The following is a 20,815-nucleotide window of genomic DNA, read 5'->3' as shown; positions in this document are numbered from 1 at the left end:
GCCTGGCGCTTTGGTCTGTGTCTAATCTTAAAAGCTTTATGACTTTATCTTATGTTCCCATGGACCTAAAATGTTACACCTGTAAGAATTTCATACTAAAACTTAAATAGGAATCACTACATCTAGTTATACGTGCTTCTGGAGCATCTCGTGGACACCTAACAACCATTATGGCCCTTCGTCCACACTTAAAGTGATTCCGCTTTGGTTAGTTGATACATACTGAGTTAGCAATACATCACTTGTTGCAGAGTAACTGAATATCTTTGAACCAAATCGAGCTGACTGATCCTGATCCTGCACATGACCTGAGAATAGTGGCCCTGTTGCATTTCAGCTCCTTTGTTTGGATTTTTCTGGTCTTCCTGTAATCCACATTAAGAAGAACAACCTTCACTACAATAGATGCATCATTCAGAGAAAAAAAAGAAGCATGGTTTTGTCACAAATGGTGTTTGTTGAAACAACAGCGATGGTATGTAAAAACAAATTCATATTGAATAAATAGGTTTTCATTCACAAATAATCAAAGAAACAGTAACCACACAATAAGAACTAGAAATTATGTACAAGCCAGCAATAGAAACCAAATATTCTGCTCAACATTTAGGACTATACAAGAATACTACAGTATATGCATAAACTTAGTGCAGTGACCTTGTGCAGCAGATCACTATTTCACCCAGCTGCCGTTGGTATGAGGAGGCCTCAGCACACCAGCTGTAAGGGCGAAGTTAAATGAATATGTGCCATAGCAATAAATAATTCAGTATTCCACACTGTCTCGGGCTGCTGTATATGAAAGCCCCTATCTGCAGGATTATCATGTGATATTCTAATTCTAATGGCATGAGTCAGCCCTCATCAACATGTTTTTTGGGTTACGTCCACAGGGTGTACTCTGACACTATGTCCTCTATGTTTCTACTGCAGGGGGAGCCAAAGTGAAAGTTTTAAAATCCTGCTTTTAGAGGCTTTAAAGACCCTTATAACAGAAATACACAGTACAGACAAAAGTATCCAGACACACCTCTTTATGGGGCTGTTTTTCAGGGGTTGGGCTTGTCCCCTTACTTCCAGTGAAGGGAAATCTTAATGCTTCAGCATACCAAGACATTTTGGACAACAGTTGGCAACAGTTTGGGGAAGGCCATTTTCTATTCCAGCGTGACTGTACCCCAGTGCACAAGGCAAAGTCCATAAAGACATGGCTGGAGTTTGGTGTTGAAGAACTTGACTGGTCCACACAGAACCCTGACCACAACCCCATCAAACACCTTTGGGATGAACTGGAATGGAGATTGTGAGCCCGGCCTTTTGGTCCAACATCAATGCCTAACAATGCCTTCACAATTGCTCTGCTGCATGAACAGGCAAAAGTTCCTACAGAATCACCCCCTCGAGATCTTGTGGAAAGCATTCCTAGAAGAGTGGAAGCTGTTATAGCTGCAAAGCTGTCAATGTGGTTAGAATGCAATGTCATTAAAGTTCCTGTTGGTGTAATGGTCAGATGTCCCGATATTTTTGTCTGTACAGTGTATGAGCAACTGATGAGATCCAACTATAAGCCAGTTTGATATACCAAATTTACAAAATATTACACAAGAATCTGTATTCATACAGTCCTAGTTTTGTCTGCTGGGTGGCCTCATTCTTTGGCAAGGTAAGAGCCAGGAACCAATCCACGAAGGCCATTTCTTTGCACCATCCACCAGCCATCCTCGCCTTGATCTAAGACGACCACGATGTCCCCAAAACATACAGAGAGTTCATCGTCCCGCTAAACAATAATGGAAACAATCAGTCAAGACACATCCATTAAAATGAAGAAGAATTAGAACATTTGTCTTATGTAGGCGTAAGACATTCGTGCTAAGAAGCTGACCTGTGCCTCGTAGTCATACACCGCCTTGTACTGCTCACTGCTCAGGTGGGATCCATAACATGCAGGAATGGACGCATACGTTCCTTCTGACGTTTCTGCAGAGAGAAGTGCAGACATAATCAATATTGCTCAGACACTGTGTGAAGCTGCTCCTAATCTGCAACCTGCCAGATCATCAGCAAGCCAAATAAAATGATTTTATGTTGATGGTGGCGTAAAGCAGTGGTTCAGGTCCCGCTACATGGACACCATCTGTCGTGTTTGACGTGTGCTCATTTCAGCTAATTTTAACTCGGATTTCGTTTTGACACTGCTTATCGTCTAAAGGTTGATATCTTTATTAGTGTCACTAGTGACAGAAGTTGGGTGACAGTTTTGATAGCGATTATGGTGGTAAAACTGAGGTTGATGGCGTGTTGGAAGCATGTCTGGTAGTTTACTGGCAACAAATAAACTTCACGCCTCTCGCAATTTGTAGTCATTTTTGTGTTTCTTGTTTTGGAAATCTACTAGCTGGAAATCACTGATGTCAGGAATAATCACAGTATGTTCCTTGGAGTTGCCTCACACTTCGTTTTGCAAGGATCAAGTGACTTTCATGTTCATTTTGGAATTTGCAATATTACTCCAGTGACTCACCTACTCCACCAATAGGTTGTGTAACTGGTTCATTGATGCTGTTTTTGGAGCCAGTAGAACAGTTGCCCTGCAGAAGATTTGTAAACCTACAAAGTGGGGAAAAAATACTGAAAGTAAGAAATACACGAAAATGTATTGAGAAGTAAAAAAAAAACAAAAAAACCCATCATGTAGTACTAATCTTACATCACTTTCATCTTCATTCATTTGATAACAGTGCTTTCCAATGTGTAATCCTGACCTTTTCATGACTCCCCCCACAAATCCAGCGCTGCCATTTCTTTCAGTTGTAACATCCCTCTCGTAGTAATTTTGGTACTGAATAGGAGCTGTGGAAAGGCCATTGACATTCATAAACAAATAAATAAATGCTTTAATGGGTGCATTTTCAGAGTGCAACACCTGCTTCCACCCGTGCCAAACACTGAACATTTAAAGCAGCAGCTAAGAGACGATATTAAAATTTCCAAATTGGAGCATATTCAAATCAAAATCAGGAGGGTTGCAGGGCGGGTGCCTACCTGGGGGGGTGGAGCCGGTGCGTTTCATTTCCACAAAGCAGCTGTTGTCTGTGATGATGTCACACTTTTCCAGCGTTTTCCTCACTTCCTCGTAACACTGAAAGAGCAGTTGATTCATTCAAAGTTTTATACACCCACTACAGAATATGTGAGGCGCTTGCTGACAGTGACATACACGTCTGAGAAGTGGCCACACACACCTCATCATCTTTCACATTCTGCATAGACAGGTGGTTACAGTGCACCCACAAAGCATTTCTTAGTACGCTGAGACGATCTTCTTCCTGCTGCTGAAACATCTGCAAAACAGAGTGATTGGGAAAGAGAATAAATAATCTAGAAAACACTGAAGCACATTTCATTTACTACATCAAGTGTAGTATCTGTTCTTATCAGTTTAATATCTGATACGTCCCCTACCCGGGGACCATATATTAAATTGATTTTTGGATTTTGGGGGCAGTCGTGGATCAGCGGTTAGGGTGTCGGACCCGTAACCGGTGGATCGCTGGTTCGATTCCCTGTCCCGGTGTCCATGGCTGAGGTACCCTTGAGCAAGGTACCTAACCCCCACTGCTCCCCGGGCGCTGCACGCGGTCGCCCACTGCCCCGGGTTTGCTGTGTGTGTGCACGTCACTTGGGTGGGTTAAATGCAGAGAACAAATTTCGTTGGAGTGAGTTCCCCTCCAATGACAAAATATGTCACTTTAATCTTTAATCTTTAATCATTTATGACACTATACAACCCTGCATGTACACTTCTGACCAATGACAAAAATGTCCAGCGTGGTCAATCTGTCAACTCAAAGGTTCATATTTGTCATCTGAGTGCTTTTTAATTCTTCATAGTTTTCAAATGTATTTATTTAACTCTGAAACATTCAACGTTTCCTGTCTTTCCTGTTTTGTTTTCTTGTTTACTGTATGTGGGTGTGTGTGTGTGACATCCCGTGTCACAAGCTGTTTGAATATTGTTAGATAAAGTAGTTGAATGGCTTCCTCAGTTTTGCTGTTGTGATCACACATAGAAAGAGTTGGTAACACAGAAGCCTATTGGCAGATTAGTGACTCACTGTATTGTCAGATTATAGGAAGTGTTGCACATCCTCATTGACAAAACGGGCCTCGGGTATTGCCACTCTTGGTTTAAGTCTGTACATTTTAAAATGCATCAAGCATTTGCTCTCTTGACAAATACAGTAAGAGGAGAAATACAGCTAACAGGGGCTTGCTTTACCTCACATGTGCTGATGTGCGTTGATTCCCATTCTTGACGAGTCTTGTCAAGCTGTTCAATGTTTGAAATGTACTGTTTCTCTAAAGACAAGAATCACATGTAGGAAACTTTGAGGTTTCATGCACCGTTTACATTAACATTCAGGGCCATAGCATAGCAAGCATAACAGCATATGATTTTGATACTGTGTCTAATTTTATTTCCTGAATCCTCTGTAAAAGGGAAGGAAATGGGAAAATTACAGCATCTCATTTCTTGTTTGTCCTTACCAGCTTCTTCTGCAGCGTCTCTGCACTGTTTAGATTTGTTGTTCGTCTGAAACAGAAAAGACAAAATGAGACGCTGCCTTTCTATCTGTAGATAGATAGATACTTTATTGATCCTGAGGCAAATTCAAGCATTTGTAAGCATGTAGTTTTCCCCAATAAAAGGAAATGCAGCTCCTGCTCTCCTTTAATAAATCAAATATTAGATCTGAACAGAAATCCACACAGCTTATGAATGACAAAATTAAATTTAGGCAAGTAGAATTGAATTTCTTACTTTATCAGTGTTGTGGTTAGCATGTGTTAGCTTTTGTTCATTTATGCATTACTGAAGTGTCCAACAGTCTTAAATGCCAGTGACACTGTAACAGCTTTAGAGGCAAACCAACTGTTGGACAATGTGTGTGATTGGGATGATTCACTTTTCAGTTCTTTGAAAAGTCTGACACCAGTTTTCCATTTAACATGCTGAAGGGGGAAAAGTTTCTTTGTTCACCTTAAATCTCGTTTCAAGACATGTATGTACAAGCATGATTCTGAGACAGTCCATTATGCAGCTTACACAAGTGTGGTGTGGAAACTTACAGAATGGACCTCTCAGTAAGGTAGGAGACATCTGATAAATATTTGTGTATGTTGATCCTGGATTTTTCAGGAAGCGAAAGCGAGTAGGTATCATTTTTAAGACCTTTTATCCAGGAAATTGAAAATGTTGTAGTAAAACCCTATCGTCCTTTTAGAAAGTCAAGCATGGACTGGCAACTGCTGCACTGGACCTTTAATGAGTCATACCAGACTTACCTTCTCAATCAGTTTGGGAGTGGCTGTGGGAGTGGTGCTCATCTTCTCAGCTGTTTGCTCTGCTTCATCTGCCTCCCTGCAGCGCTGCTCATAGGATCTTTTAGACTAGTAGGGAAACAGAACAGAAACCATCAGAAACTGTAACACCCCTGCTTTGTTCATCAACTCTTTGCTCTATGAACCTCTTACAGGAAAAGGGAGGGCGGTGGGGGGTGGGGGTTTGGGGGTTTGCAAGTTCAGTCAAGTAAGAGGAGCCATGCATGTGCAGGATAAACAAAATGTATCAAATAAGACCTCACTTCCTTCTTCTGAGCAGAAGGAAGTATGAGCTGAGGCTTACTAATACAATATGTCTAATACACCACATATGTTATGACATTTTTATTATTTTTTATGCATATCTTCCTCTTTATCTTCCTCTTAATAATCTTAAACCTACAGCACAGTGCTTTTCTACTGAGGTCTTTTCAGGATGAGCAATAGCTGAACTCAATGCACCTTTCATACAAGCAGGATGTACCTGCACAAAATCTGCACCTGAGGTGATTCATGCTGTTTACCACTGTCACTGTTTCAAATAAAGAGTAATATAAACACACTGAATGGACACAAATGGACCTTACATCTATTGTTTTCTTGTAGAGGGAGACTTTTGTCTTCTGGACCTTCTCCATGGTGATTTCAAACTAACAAGTGAGAGACAACACAACGAGAAAACAAGAGTGATAATCATCAGACAACCACCCTGAGACGCAGCACTTCTTAGATTTCCTCTGTGTGCAAATGAGGATAAAAAAAGCTTGTCATGTGCACCTTCTTTCTCTGTTCTTTCTGTCGCTCTCTGAACTGCTCCATTCTCTTCACCTCCTCCTTCAGGATTCCAGAAAGCTGAATGTGCAAGTTACCCACGTTTTCAATTTCTGAAAAACAATTTTAAAAATGTAAAAAAAAAAAACCCAAAAAACAAAACAAATATAAACTAATCTCTGAGACATGTATGAAGTACTTAAGTCCGGTAGTGCAGGAAGCATATCCTGTGCTTACGTGTTTTCATTTCGTCAAAAGATGTTCTCAGCGTGCTGTGAAAACAAAATGAACATTTTTATGCTCTGAAAAGTTTTATGTATGTCTGATGCTGCAGAATAAATGTGTTGCACGGAAAATAATGAGTTTTTCAGTGCTGAAATACACGTACACGCACACGCGCACACACACCCACACCCACCTACCAGATCTCATATAAACCTCCGGCCTTGCGTGCAATAGCGACCAGTTCTTTACCATACTTCTCTTCAGCTGATGCCCTAAACGGACAAAACCACGACAAAGCTGAACCACATTACAGAGTCACAATTCTATTTGCGCATGTAGATTTTATAAGACATTTCTGAGCTCACCTCATTCTCAGGAGCTCCTCCATCTCTTTGCATGTCCGTCGACCATCATTAAGTCGTTGACTTATAGTCTCATACCCAATATTACTGATGAAGTCATCTCCCTGGAAACATAAATATCATCCCATAACCCTCAAACTTTCAGTACTTTCACACCCAATTTTAAAGTTTGGAATAAAGTTTAACTAAATCCTGTTTGTTTCATGTCCGTTGGAAAGAAAATGGTTCAGTTTTTTGCATTTCTTCAGTATTTAAAAGACCAAAAAGGTCACATTCAGGTAAAACCTGACGATTTATTTGATATTCAGTGCTATGTTTTACTCTGATGACTTCTGAGGGAGATTTTTTTTCCTTCCATATGGAGGTGTGGTGGTGATGGTGGTGGTGGTGGTGGTGGTATCTCAGCTAGAATGGAAACTGTGAAATGCTGCTGCTGGGGTCTGAATGGAAAGCAGCAGAGGGTGAAAAGTACCCAAAATTCTTCTCAAGTCAAAGTATTCCTACTTTGCAAATATTTGACTAACGTGGAAGTAAAATTACTTATTAATTTTGATTCTCACCGAGTTCACATTTACATGACAATACTGATAGCAGGACGAGTGTATGCAGGAATAAGGAAACACATGAGGTCACAGACTGAGGTTAGAAATCAATACTTCCTGTCAAACATACTTTACTGATGGTAAAAAGTAAGTATACTGCACTAATAACTGGTAACGTGGACACTTTGAGTTCTAGTGTGTTGCGCTGTCATACAGAGTTATCAAGGCCATAAAAGGAATCAAATGAAAGAAATCAGCTTTAACAGGAAACCCCAAAAAAGACATAGAACACATGGTTATTATAATGTTTTTGTATAGACGTATTAATTTGGTTGTACTGAGAGATTGCTGCTTAGTATGTGTGACACACTTGGTTTTAACAACTCAACTCAATGATTGTTGACAATGATCAGTGACAGTTCACTGGCAACACTGCGTGCTAAAAAATAAGTTAATATTTTAATCAAAGCCACGGTTCAGTACCCATCCAAGTTCAAAGTGAGAAACGGAAAAGAAAACAAAGATTAAAAGTTCAAAGACAAGATGAAGTGTAAAGATAAGCTACAGATAACTAAATAGTGTAAATGATAGTGTAAATTAAAGTATATGGTACAAAAGATACCATCCAGACAAGACAAAAAGAAGAAAGTTACATGAAAGCTATACCCTCAAAGCTCCAGTGAACACAGTGCTGACTTCACAGCTCAGTAAAAACGCATTGTCAGTTTCAGCACTGAACATAAACGTGACCAAAAGCAAAGCAAAAAAACAAAAGCAAAAGTTAGCAGCATTGCTCTCACTCACCCAAAAGGCATCTTTAAACTGTAATGTCATCTTGGCAGTGGATAAAAATAGTCTGTGTTGGAGAATCCACTCAACAGTTTAACAGGCTGCCGCTCGACACAAGTGAAACAGATCATGACACATTCAGGAAACCAGCCTTTTCAAACAGCAACACTCACTCACTCACTCAGTTGATTTAAATGAGGAAGAGCTGCAACATGTCTTGCCACAATTGGACTGATATCCACGTCGGTTTACTTTTAGCACACGTGAAAACTAATGTAGTGATAATACAAAACCATAATTCAACATATCTCCAATGTTAATGAAACCACAACAAAGTCCAGTTTCTCTAAAAAAAAAACAAAAAAATAAAAAATAAAAAAACAAAACGCTATTTTTCAGGATTATATGCATGTAGGTAATGGACAAAATAACACTGAATGCCTTACAATATTATGCAATCTAATACAATAACCCTGCATCACATACTATTTTGCGAAACTTCTGGTATTTTGCATGTACAGCTTGACCTGACGTATCATGCTTGGTTGCAAAGTGTTTTTTCTGTTATTTTGTCCATGTCATTTACTATTACAAATCGATCATAGAAAGATACGGTTAACAGTTTCCACTGTGTGCTATACATCGCACAACTGCTGTCAAAGTGCAACACAGGAAATAAACTATGTTACAACCTTCATAAAAACAAATGAGAAAACTCTACAATAAACAACAACATGGGGCATAGCTATAATTCATCGTGCGACACATGCAGCTGTCTCCCATAGTCTGTCACTTCGCTGTTCATGAATGTTTCTTGATTTTTCAAAACTTCGGCCTCTGAGATCTGCCCGTCACCATTGAGGTCCATTTCCTTGATGAGATGAAGAGCCTGTTGATGACAAAGAGATAAACAAGATGAATAAATCTGATTTGGAGAGAAGGATACCCCTCATGGAAAGAGGAATTTTATATAAGGAAATCAAAATACACTATACTAAAAACATTTTAGTATACATTATTCCATGGAGTTAAGTCTTACCTCTTCCCTTGCTGAACCGTAACTATTAGGTGCAACCCAGCGGAGCTGCTCCTCTCTATTTAACTTGCCATCCTTATCTTGATCATACAGGTCTTTAAACCGTACTGTTTCTTCAACCTCCCACTGTGAAGGAGTATCATCTGTTAAAAAAAAAAAAAAAAAAAAAGAATATGTTAATACTGCAGAGGTGTTGCCAACTAGACACAGCAGAAGAAACTAACTACAAACAGGTCATCGCATCACTCTGGTCTTACCATCACCACGAACGTCCCCAATAAATTCACTCAGACTGATGAATCCATCTTTATCATTGTCATATTCACTCAGCACATCGTCAATGGCAAAATCCTGTAAGGAAATTAGGCATATTAATCAATGTTAACAGGAAACACAAAGGGATCTCATATAATAAATAAATTTAAAAAAAACTTTATCGTATGAGTTTTTGCAGGAGCAGGATATAAACTGGTCTTACAGCCATGTGATCCACTTCAGACGGGTGGGTGAAGGCAAGAAACTCTGTCACATCGAGCCCAGGTGTGTCGTCCACGTCAGCAAAGTCAAAGCGCCTCCTCTCCTTCAGATGAAGCTTATGGGAACAGATTTATGCGAAGATATAACAGGTCAATAAGCCTGTGGTTCAGTGTGCTTATTAACAAGACAACAAAGCTATACTCACATGTCTGAGCGACTCTTGCTCTGGATCATCCAGAACAGAGACATCATCAAAACTAATGAGCTGGTCATGAGCGACCGTGTTGTATTCCTCCCATGTTACAACACCGTCTTTGTCAGTGTCAAACTCAGGAAACCGTTCCTTTGCATCATCCAAAGCATATTTTCTGTAGACGTGCTGAATCCATATGGTGACCTCCTCTGTGGATAAACACAGCAGACCGAGTGAGACCCTCAGTCACATCTGTTTAAACTTGCTTTACCTACAAAACGTTGAGACAGACATTTACCTGCACTTAGCAAGCTGTCAGCATTTGTATCAATTTTCTTTACAATTTCCAGTAACTTTTTCCTCTGTTCTGCTGGGCTAAGTTTCTTGATCTCCTCAGTGTCCTGGAAGTGCATAAAAAAAATAAAAGAGTGGTTGATGAATGAAGACTAGACACTGGGCTGAAGGGTGTCAAAAAATTAGTAGAGATATTTAGCAACCTCGTCTCCCAACAGGACGTTCATATCATGCTCAGGGTTGTGCTGTTGGCCAATATAATGATCTTCTTCAAGATGTTTATGGGAGCTTTGTCCAAATCCAAAATGAAGCACCAGCCACACCAACAATGCAAAGGATGCCATCTGTTGATGAACACAGGTAAATGGCAGTAAGGAAAATGGGCTTTGTAATTGCAGACAGTGTTGCCAAACGTCAACTGTGCGACCTTGTGGTCGCCTGCAGGAAGTTCAAACAAACTAAACAGTGACAACTTGAGCCTCGTTCTACATGATGATGAGACCGACTAAAATCTACCAGGAACAACTGAGCCTGAGATGAGGAGAGACGGGAACGAAGATGCAAAAAGCTTGGCAGACATACTTGCTCTTGTCTAGATTTACCGTATTTAATTCCTGTTTATATTGAATGTGTGCGACAAAAAATAAGAATGAAATAGACGGACAAACAGGAAGGATCGAGGATACAAACAAATAGACAATGATAAGCTAAAGACAGAGCAAAAGCCCCCAAAGTTACAAAGCTTCAGATAATGTAAGTAAAAGATGTTACCGTACAAAGTTCTTCGTACTGAGGTTGGTCTTTCCGACGTTATTCACACTACAAATACTTCCGGTCACAGATTTCAAAATAAACGTTTTTCTCTTTCTTTTTTTTTTATTAATGGCAAAGTGAAACTTTTAGAACTAAAAATCTGATGATGATGATGCATATAAACCCAGGCTCATAAGTGATGTCATGCACAAATGGCTGACCAACAAATACAAGCCAAATCCACAAAAGTGATACGAGTTTTCATATAACATATGCGCTGTAATGGGTGCTGGTTTTGCATGCAAAGATTTCTTTGCTTGTATGCGTGAGAATTACAGGACAAATAAGTGATGGATGAAGTCTCCCAGTACAAATTTATCAGAACTGAGAAATTTATTCTATTTGCAAGATGGATATGCCTTTCCTTAGCTTCTGTTTCTAGCCCAAAAATATATTCTTAGTATTCAACCAATCCAAAAGGTGATATTTGTTTTGGATTCAAAGCTGAAGGTAACTGTCGATTTCACCTGTTTGTCCTTTCACTTTTGGTTGTTGCATTATTATACAGAGTTTTTCTTTCAAGAAAAATATAAACTGTGGCAATTTTTTTGTCTCATACAGTTTGTCAAACAGTTTTCTTTTGACCGTTACAGACAATAATTTAAATTCAAAGTGAGGAAAAGAATGGAGCACATTTTAAAGACTATAAAAATTAAAAAAAACTGGACATTAATTTAGTGACGGCCAGTTTTATTAAGGTCTTTAAACTGCTTTTTAACGATGTTCACTCTGACATATCTTAGACCCTCAGGTCATTTGATCCACAAGTGTCTCGTTATTTAAAGAGTTGAAACTTTAAGTCAAAGACGCTTCACCAGCCATTGTTTCAGAACACTGAAGAGACCAGGAAGTTTCATGCTGTACAGTTTGACAACATATTTTGTGGCTGATTTATAGTTATTTTATAATCAATATAAAATTAATTACAATTAGATCATAATAAGAATCAGCTTTTATGGTCTATGGTGTTTAGGCAAAAAAAGATTAACATACAGTAAGAATGAGAACGATGAAGCTTAACAGAACGTAAGCATAAGGGAGAAAAAGCGGCTAACAAATGCTTTTATTTTGAAGGCAGGCTCACTTTCCTTCTGGTATTCCCGCTGTCTGTAGATGACTTGACACATACTGAGAAATCAACCAAACATCCCGCCTGATTTTCATGGTTGCTATGGTAGACAGCATTGAAGTCCCGCCCCAGGAAAATATGCACCACTCTTTGACCCGAATTATGCGTCACATGATTGGTCAGCGTGTGTGTCGGGTCCAAGTTACGGTGCAATTATTGGATAATCACATCGCCAGTCAAAAATCTAAAGCCAGCGCACTTCCTGCTTGTTAGGTTGATCTAACTGTCATCTATTTATCTGACATGTTTTTCCATCAACTTTGACAACAAGACAACGCATTGTCTAGACGTTTGTGTTTTACCAACTGAGCATTCAACTTACCGCGGGTCGATGTCCAAAGACAACCGCCATGATGGACGACGGCGTGGCGCTGGACAGCACCGTCTCGGCCCGAGAGTTAGCCAAGGTGGGGACGGGAGGGAGAGGTCTGGGAGCAACAGCTCAGGCTCGTCGCATGGAGGAGGCAAAAGCAAGAATGCATCCATAACCGCTTTGAAGGTACGTAATGACTTGTTAGCTCCTTGCCAGTAGCTGAAATACAGCTCTTAATTCAAATGCAGAGCAATATAATTCTGATACACTCATAGCTAGCTTGAGCTGACTTTACATAGCAAGCAGTCCTGCTAGGAAAAGACCATTTTTTTTGGCGACCTCATCTGCCGCAGGTATGATGTTTACGGCTCTGGTGGGTGCCCTTAATTGCTGAAATGTTTCTCTCTACACTGCTACTTTTGTGAAACGCACCCAGGTTGGCATTTTTGCCAAAGAATGAAAAATGGTGAGACCTGAGTGCCAACTTGCAAATACCACCCAAGGTTTTGTGTATATGTGTATTGTCACATCATGAAAACAGGACTGTGACAACAAAATGGTTTGTGTAGGATAACACAAGAGTAATTAACAAGTTTGTATCAGATGATAAGGTATTTTGCACCCAACTTCACCTTGGTGACTTTTTAAGTTTGCAACATTTCTAGGCAGTCAAAGCATGTGGGCTTTTGTGTTTTGTCCCCCAGCAGCCTGTGAATCATAGAGAGTCCAATCAGATCCAGAGCATCCCCCAGTGAAGCTAATGCACGGCGATTGCACTTGCACACACTGTCCCTGAGCCTGCAGCTACACTCTCATCACTGGCAACACAGGATGGGTGTGCAGAGCGGCAGGCTTGCTGCGTTCACATGACTGCGCAGTGTTGTGGCAGAAGGAGAGTGAGAGATGAGAAACACAGAGAGAGTGGGGGCTCTGATGCAGAAGAGAGAAGATGTAAACATAGGAAGCTGCATGCAGTGGAAAGCAGAGGAGAGTGGCAGGCAGGCAGCAGCAGGAGGCAGTGAGTCGGGCCTGAGAAGTGGCTGCTAAATCAGCAGAGCACTGAGGGTTTTGGCTAGATTGCAAACAGAATAGCCAACGTGAAGGGCAGGACCGGTGGGCTACTGAGCACTTGTCTCTCAGTCACCAATGGCGGAGGAGTTAACACAGCTGGGAAAGTTGCTATAGCGGTTTGGACTGCACAGTAGGAGTCTATTTTGGTCCTGCCGGCAGATGACGATGTCACCTTGCACAAACGGCATTGCTGCTAAGGGGGAACAGGTTGCCTGAAGTGGGCAATGTCAGGGGTGGATAAGGACGAGGAACCTGCTTTCAGACTGTACTTCTATTCTGTAAGTATCCTCTAAGTTTTTATTGTTTCTGTGTCTCTCCTAGTGAGCTAGATCTAACCCACTGTTTCATCTGTGCATCTGTTTATAGACCTTGCCCAAAGGGAAACCTTACACTTGTCCCTTACTCAGCACAGTCTAGAAAATAAAGGTTGTCTCTGGTGCATGGGGAAGGTGGCCTGGTCAGAGAAAATAACAGAAGTTCTCATGCTCTACAGTGTGTCTTAGTTTTCTACAGTGCAGCCCAGGAGACAGCTTGTTTGCTGCTGATTAACTGGATCAAGAGAATATTTCTGTAAGCCTTTTTTTGCCTCGGGCTGCTTCACACATTTAGCCATTCGGTGTGAATAGCTAAAGTACTCTTGCAACATTTGTCTGTCATCAAATGGCTGTAAAGCCCGAGATGCATGTAAATATTTACTTTTTTTTTTTTAATGAGAAGTGGTGCATTGACGCTGACCCGCCTCACCAATTCTTGCACATTTTATAGCAGCCTATGTTGTGTGATGATCTTTTATCTCTTCATAGTCTTATTCTACTTGGCCAAATGAAACCCAGGCCACTCGACGTGTAAAGAATTTTGCTCACCAAAAGTAGGTCAGTTGGGTATCTCCCTTAGGGCCATTAAATAGTATCAGAGCAATACACGCATGCTGCTTCCGCATGTGTAACTCCTAATGAGTCATGTTCACATTATTCTACTTGCCTTGAAGGGTAGTCTGAAAACACTGTTACATGTTAGTTTTATATAAACCTTGGCCTAATTATCATTTGTTTTTAGATAAGACATAAAGTGCATCCCTCTTCTTTATATTATACATATTTCAAATGTGGTAGAAGAATGATTTTTGCTGCAGCTTTCTTGTCTGAATAGTGTGAGCCAGCCAGGAAAAGAGAGAACAGTTTGTTCCATGACTCATTTGCTATTAAGAGGAGAACTGGCTCTCGATTTTTGTGTTGGTTTCAGGTAACAATGTATTTTAAGTCTGAAACCTCATCTTATAGTTGTCTGACCAAAATAGCCTGAGTTTGCTTACTTTTGTCAACATCAGATTCGGTCATTTATATACAAGCTATCCTGCTGGCATGGGGAACATGTCGAGTGGGAAGATGAATGATAAGTCTCTAAGTATTAGCTTCTTTGTTGTTTTTTAAGAATATTTAGTGATGAAAGATTATGAGACCAAATAATATTAAATTATAAACGATTATAAATTGGGTACATTATGTTTTAGGTACATTATGTATTATATTTCTGTCTATGTCATTGCAGTGAAAAATGTAGTTGCAGAAGATGAAGATAATGCTTATATGGTGTCGAGCAGATTTGCAATTATGCATCTTGTTTTTGACCAAACTGGTATGAGACGGAATAATTCTGTGTTGTTGAGGCCATATTTCATCACAGGGCATCTCTCCCATAGGTAAAGGATGTGATGAGTGACTTCTTGCAGCATTTATTTTGGTTCAGTCTTTCCTCCGGCCGAGGTCACAGTCAAGTTCACTGATGCATACGCAATGTGTAGGTCAACCATGATGCATGCTGGGCACAAAGCAGGTTTAGAGCTTCTGCCTGTAGCTGTTTCTCGTCACAATCTGTGCCAGTAGACCCCTTACATAAACTTAATGCTTGCAGTATTGTGGCTACGACCATGGCTCACAACAGCACATCACAGATGGGACAAATGATTGAAATAGGGTATCGCAATGTGCTCTCTTGTGTTAGCCAAGAATTGCTATTTTTCATCGAAAGGAGGGATTAGAGATTTAATTCGGTCATTTATAATATCATGTAGTAGTTCTATTAATTTTCTATTAAACTTGTTTTGTACACATTGAAAAGGTTTATGTTACACTGAGCAACAGAATAGTTATATCTTCTCTTTGCTAGAAACATTTAACAGTCTGTTTATGTTTTAGAATTAAATGATGTGTCTGGACTCTGTGTACTCTTACACACTGATTTTAGTACATGTACATAACACTTACACCACTGTAAAACACCACTTTACAAGGAGTATGAAAATGGAGGTAACCATAGCAACAACACTCATGCTTCAGTCTGTGTTACTAGTTAGCTCACCAGTAAACTACTTGGTCTTGACAATAAGGTGCAGATATTTGATATGTTTGTTATTGTCAACAAATTGAAAAAAAGGTAGACCAAAACCAACAACATGTGAGTCTGCCTCTTAATACTTTCCACTATCCCTTCCCTCTCCATTCATACCTGCACCATAATTCTTTTTTAACAAAAGTTCCTCTATCATGACATTAGTGCAAAAAATGACAGTGTATGTGGCATTTCCTCCAGATACTACAGTGCCTGTGTTTGTCACAATGAAGGGACATGTCACTTGGCAGCATATCGCAATCATATCACATTGCAAGTCACCTTATGAATCCTGCATCTCTCTGTTACATGTGATCTTGTACTGCTCCACAGCAAGGTTGTCCAAAGTATCGTTGATACTGTGATTCTTTTTCAGTGCCACGTATTTAAAGCCTTGGAAGTTATTAAAAAAAACAAAAAAAAACAGGTCTACAACCAGATTTGCAACTCAAGACTAGATAAGATAATTTAGGCCTTTACACAGACCTTACCCTACATTATCATTCAATTGGCTCTTGGATAAAGAGCAGAGCTGATGTGTTGAATCTGTTTGTCCTGCAGGCATCTTTTCAGCGCTCCAATAGCCATGACAAGGTGAGGAAGATAGTTGCTGAAGAGGGCCGTGCTGCTCGAAACCTCATTGCCTGGAGTGTACCTCTAGAGAACAAAGAGGAAGAAGGTTGGTAGCTGCATGCAATACACTTTCAGTGTGTGTGCTAACATGCTGTTATTCTGTTTTGTGGCAGAGTTCATCTTGTTGTCATGTCAATGTTTCCAGAATAAATGGAGTATGACATTCTGATTGTTCCATTTTTCATTGTACACAAGTGGGTGTCACTGATTAAGTTGGAAATATGTTGAGTCATTTGTTTGAAGCATTTTAGTGGCCATTTCTGTCTATGTCACACACAATCTGTAATTATACCCAGATTAGACAGTGCTGTCCATTGTGATACAGTATCAGCTTTTTCATCTCGTGGTTGGACTGATAAATGATGGCAGAGTGCAGACGGTCTCTTATGACGTCTGAAGCTTTCACTGGTGCCTGGTCCTCTGTAGGGATGTGCTCGACCAGCCGATTAGACTTGAGCATGGTTATCCTCACCAGTCGACATCAGAAATACTAGTCTCTTATTAAATGAATCATTATTGTATTAATATACATGTTGGAGCCATTTCTACGGTGAAAAGTGTATGCAGGACACAAGATTGATCAACTTTGTGTTTTGGGTCAGTTATAGGTTATTGTAGGTCATTTTAAGAAGGAACTTTCACTCAGGGGACAGGTGTTTCTGGGCAGATGAGCGCAAGTCATTTTTGAGCTCCATGTTAGGCAAACAGGGCGTTGTGTATTGTGAAATGTTTGACTGTATGAACATTTATTGTGCCTCACATTCTTTGGTTAATATATTATTATGTAATAAGCTTAATTTGTTCACAAAGTGCTTCTAATATAGTTCTTGACATCCTGAAAGAAAAATAACTCTTACATTGAAGTAAGCTGTATTTAGGCCAGCCTATTCAAACCCCACCTAAGCCTCTGATGCTTTTTTACTTTACCTCTGGTTGTCCCTCTTCTTTGGGGTTCTGTGCAGTTATTTTATTCAAGGCTTATTTGAATTTATCAATAATAACTCAAATCCACATTACCGTGACCTCTTTAACCATTGTTTATGATCATCATGTAAGCATGTTGGTCGTTACTTCGTCTGGATCATCAGAGATAGTTCATTCCATCAGTTGCAATGTATAAGCCATTTTTTCTGCTCTGCACAGCAAAGTCCAAAAGCAACTCCAGTGGCAGTTCCAGGGCCCAAAGGATCAATTCTGGGCAACAGAGAAATAAGAAACAGGTCAGTATATCATCTTCTTTCACTAGGTGGCACTGTTGGCCAAACTATCGTGTTGAACAGTGCCGTGGGATAATGCGTGATGTCAGCATTGCCACAGGGGCTTCTGATCTCCTTATTTTCCCTCATGTTAGCTGCATATGTGTGGTTGGTAATATAATGCACCTCCTGTCCCTGCATTCACAAAGAAGTTCTGTGGTGAGACTTACATAAGACTGTAAAAAGTCTGTCATCATTACCATAATGTTTGCTCCATCCTTTGTCTCCACAGAATGCTGGTGTGGAATGTAAAGGAACAGCTGGTGCCTTGTTGGACAAGGGGGCAGAGAAGAGCCCCACCAAAGCCAGGCAGCCCCGTAAAGTAGACCTGCGAGCACGCTACTGGGCTTTCCTCTTCGACAACCTGCGTCGAGCTGTGGATGAAATCTACGTCACCTGTGAATCTGATCAGAGCGTCGTAGAATGCAGGGTTAGTGTGCGCTGAGTAGTAAATAAAAACAGTGTCCCAGTTAACAATGCAAATTCAAGTTTCACAATTAGCAAGTTCATGATCAGAACTAACCAAACAGGAATTCCTTCTTTGAGGAGAATGAAGGGTGTTGGGTGTTATGAACACTAGAGGGTGACGTTGAGATCATAATAAAAGTTCTCCCTCCCAGCTTGCATTCCTCTTGATTTCTGCTTTATGTCAGAGGGGTTCTTTGAAGGCTCACTGGTGAGAGAATTGTCACAGCACTCTCTCTTGGGCCTAACTGGACTGAATATTGATGACAGATTCTAAACGATATTGTACATACGTTGATTTTGTTGTCAGGCATTTACTCAATCGGAGCTTGGGCATTTCGGCCTTCATCTTGCACATAAAATCAACAACTGCATTTTTTTTTTTTTTTACGTAATTCTGTTTTGTGGATGACTGTTTTTGTTTTGGTGCAACCTTAAAGTAGTGCTACTGCTCCAGGGTGTACTGGTATGATACTGCTGGTCCTGTGTTTTATTGATTCTTCTGCCATGCATCATTATGCTGAGCATGGTTCTGGTGACGGTCTGCGGTCAGTACCGTAGCCCAGTTCCCTGTGGTGTGGTTGGCTTGCTGTCAGTGCCACAGCACAGCTCCCTGTGGTGGGATCAGCCTGTTGTCAGTTGGCCTGTGTCAGACATCTGGCCACTAGGTTTTTTTTTCTTTTTTTCTCCCGTATACCACTACGTCTCTCTACCCTCTAATGCTGTTTAATGGCCATGGAGCTGGGTGCTGCTCATAATCCCCCATCCCACCCAGCTTGGTCTTAATGGACACTGATAGATGATGGAGTCATCTGGAGGGGAAACAGAGTGCTCTGATATCCCCCCAGCCACAAACCCCCAGTGTAGCTGTGGGCAATCTGCATTGTGTGCTCTCACACAAATGGCTAACAATTTTCCACCCAGGATGTGATACCTACTCTGCAATGATACTGTAATGCTTTGTATAATTTTGAATGAGATACTCAGAGCTGACCTAACGTAAAATAAATTTATAAATCTATTTTTTTTTTCCCACACAGACAGAAGTTGTTTATCGAACAGAGTGATTCATATATACTTTGTAATGCCCACACACTGTTCAGTCTACAGCCCGCACATCTAACTGGTTCCTATCAACTGTTCCTTATTCCCCATCTTTGATTCATTAGCAGTATCACCCAGACCAGGCAAGAAAGGTACTTATACATAAATAATTTTTAGCGTGAACTTAAAGAAACTATTCTGGTGTTAAATTATTCAGCTGAAACAACAATGTAAACTGTGAAATATTTACTTGAAGTCAGTCACAGTAGCTCAGACTGTACCTGTTCATTCTGTGTATGGACCATAGGCTTTTACTGGCCATCCTACTTTATGGCAATGCCTCTGGAAGGTTAAACATTTTGTCATTCCGCATGAAATGTTATGTGTAGGTTGTATTTAGGTAAGTACGCCTGTTAACATGCTGAAAGCCACTTTACGGTACCTTCACTCACTGTTGTTTTATCTGTCAGGGGAGCAGCCAACGTCTCTCCATCCTGGCCCTCATTACCAAATGAACACCAGGCCATAGCAGTGGTCTTTGCCTGTTAACCAGGTCTAATCAGCGGACCTGCTGCTGGACACATCTTTCACTGGCCTGACTTGTCTATTAACTAAAAGCACTGTGAAGCTTTACTCTCAATTACCACTCCCTTCACGCTTCCCATCAATCAGTTGTGTTCGTTTCATTAGAGCCTTGGGAAACAGCTCCATACAGGCCACCACCTCTGGAAAACCACCACTGTGAGACAGTCCAAGTGCAGATAATAGGAATTTGCCTTCTCTGTTTTTCCTCAAACTTTTCAGTCTCTAACATGTGTGGGCCAGCTCCTGCTTGCCACTGTGTAAGGTCCCTCTGTCAGTTTGTAAATTGACTTGAATGGCAGATTTGGTCTCTCAACAAGTGTTTGAAATGCCAGTTACTGGTTTTAGTTGGAAAAAGATGTTGTTTGTTTTGTTGAACTGATCCTGCTAATACTAACAGATAGATATTATTCATTGTTTTAGGCTTACACTCTGTAATAGATATAAAAGTATCAATTGAAAATCTATGATAACATAACTACTTTTTGTTTTGTTCTATGATCTGAATATGTGTTTATATGTGTCTTCTTAGACACTGAAAAGAAAATTGCTGCAACTTTCTATTTGCTTCTACGTTGTGCCATTTTTTTCTGGTTTGTGTTTGTCTTGTTATCTCAATGTAACCACCATCTCCATCCTATTCTTATCCGCTTGCCTTTAGGAGGTGTTGATGATGTTGGACAACTATGTACGTGATTTCAAAGCTCTCATAGACTGGATCCAGCTTCAGGAGAAGTTGGAGAAAACAGATGCCCAAAACAGGTGATCCTCAGTTTCTTTTGTTCACTGCTCGTCTTTATCTCTCACTCATTCACTCCCCTTTTTTCAATTGCTCCCTGAGGTGAAACTAGAAGTGCTGGTGTCAGGCTTTAAGTCACAAACAGAATGGATCAATGCCCTTGGCTTCATTTCAAAGAGATCCCTGAGTTTATTGGCTTGTCTTTAACACAGCGACCACCGCAGTTGTAAATTGACAAAGAAATGAAATTCCCGATGCTGCCTCTCAGTTTGTTCATTTATAGTGTACTGTTAATCTTGTTTTGTTTT

The 20,815-nt window shown here is 40.4% G+C and overlaps 3 protein-coding genes, 1 long non-coding RNA gene and 1 other non-coding gene across 8 annotated transcripts in view; 2 read left to right on the top strand and 3 right to left on the bottom strand.

The window, feature by feature from the left end:
- Positions 1-1,208: 1,208 nt before the first annotated feature.
- On the bottom strand, positions 1,209-8,219 carry pstpip1a (proline-serine-threonine phosphatase interacting protein 1a). The gene is made up of 15 exons (XM_046393257.1): positions 8,090-8,219; positions 6,747-6,847; positions 6,579-6,653; positions 6,394-6,428; positions 6,163-6,269; positions 5,973-6,035; positions 5,350-5,454; positions 4,552-4,597; positions 4,283-4,362; positions 3,246-3,344; positions 3,046-3,142; positions 2,766-2,853; positions 2,525-2,610; positions 1,886-1,980; positions 1,209-1,780 (listed from the first exon to the last, which is right to left on the bottom strand). The coding sequence occupies exons 1-15, from the start codon at positions 8,117-8,119 to the stop codon at positions 1,649-1,651; spliced, it is 1,239 nt and encodes a 412-aa protein (XP_046249213.1). The 5' UTR covers positions 8,120-8,219; the 3' UTR covers positions 1,209-1,648.
- Positions 3,401-3,597, top strand: LOC124062653. Its single transcript, XR_006843991.1, has one exon. It is a non-coding gene; the product is annotated as a U2 spliceosomal RNA (small nuclear RNA).
- rcn2 (reticulocalbin 2) lies at positions 7,400-10,900 on the bottom strand. 3 transcript variants are annotated; one of them, XM_046393259.1, is made up of 8 exons: positions 10,846-10,900; positions 10,278-10,418; positions 10,079-10,181; positions 9,793-9,989; positions 9,589-9,702; positions 9,368-9,461; positions 9,114-9,253; positions 7,400-8,963 (listed from the first exon to the last, which is right to left on the bottom strand). In XM_046393259.1, the coding sequence occupies exons 2-8, from the start codon at positions 10,416-10,418 to the stop codon at positions 8,820-8,822; spliced, it is 933 nt and encodes a 310-aa protein (XP_046249215.1). In that variant the 5' UTR covers positions 10,846-10,900; the 3' UTR covers positions 7,400-8,819. The 3 variants fall into 3 exon arrangements, with proteins under 3 accessions (XP_046249215.1, XP_046249216.1, XP_046249217.1); XM_046393260.1 differs by having other exon boundaries at positions 10,851-10,895; XM_046393261.1 differs by lacking the exon at positions 10,846-10,900 and adding an exon at positions 10,743-10,759.
- A 950-nt stretch (positions 10,901-11,850) lies between these two features.
- The window catches only part of scaper (S-phase cyclin A-associated protein in the ER), a 56,736-nt gene continuing 47,771 nt past the window's right edge, over positions 11,851-20,815 (top strand). The window contains exons 1-5 of one of the 2 annotated variants that reach the window (XM_046393256.1): positions 11,851-12,515; positions 16,350-16,467; positions 17,565-17,641; positions 17,910-18,107; positions 20,430-20,530. In XM_046393256.1, coding sequence (XP_046249212.1) covers positions 12,348-12,515; positions 16,350-16,467; positions 17,565-17,641; positions 17,910-18,107; positions 20,430-20,530 — 662 coding nt within the window. In that variant the 5' untranslated portion in view covers positions 11,851-12,347. The remainder of the gene's footprint in view (positions 12,516-16,349; positions 16,468-17,564; positions 17,642-17,909; positions 18,108-20,429; positions 20,531-20,815) is intronic. The other variant, XM_046393255.1, reaches the window with a different exon arrangement.
- Positions 16,293-18,019, bottom strand: LOC124061448. The gene is made up of 3 exons (XR_006843755.1): positions 17,878-18,019; positions 17,493-17,615; positions 16,293-16,445 (listed from the first exon to the last, which is right to left on the bottom strand). It is a non-coding gene; the product is annotated as an uncharacterized LOC124061448 (long non-coding RNA).

The sequence above is a fragment of the Scatophagus argus genome, chromosome 7, assembly GCF_020382885.2.
Source record: "Scatophagus argus isolate fScaArg1 chromosome 7, fScaArg1.pri, whole genome shotgun sequence".
Taxonomy (NCBI): Eukaryota; Metazoa; Chordata; class Actinopteri; family Scatophagidae; genus Scatophagus; species Scatophagus argus.
The sequence above is the reverse complement of the archived record's forward strand: the minus strand, read 5'-3'. Positions and strand labels throughout refer to the sequence as shown.

Bases quoted from the DNA above. Each gene is read 5' to 3' on its own strand.
- pstpip1a (XM_046393257.1), bottom strand. From the start codon at position 8,119: ATGACATTACAGTTTAAAGATGCCTTTTGG. The intron at 5,455-5,972 runs GTAAGGTCCATT...TTTCCCTACTAG, and splicing joins TCTACAAGAAAACAATAGAT to TCTAAAAGATCCTATGAGCA. The intron at 4,598-5,349 runs GTAAGTCTGGTA...TTTCTGTTTCAG, and splicing joins CTCCCAAACTGATTGAGAAG to ACGAACAACAAATCTAAACA.
- rcn2 (XM_046393259.1), bottom strand. From the start codon at position 10,418: ATGGCATCCTTTGCATTGTTGGTGTGGCTGGTGCTTCATTTTGGATTT. The intron at 10,182-10,277 runs GTTGCTAAATAT...ATGCACTTCCAG, and splicing joins ACGTCCTGTTGGGAGACGAG to GACACTGAGGAGATCAAGAA. The intron at 9,254-9,367 runs GTAAGACCAGAG...TTTTTTTAACAG, and splicing joins TGGGGACGTTCGTGGTGATG to ATGATACTCCTTCACAGTGG.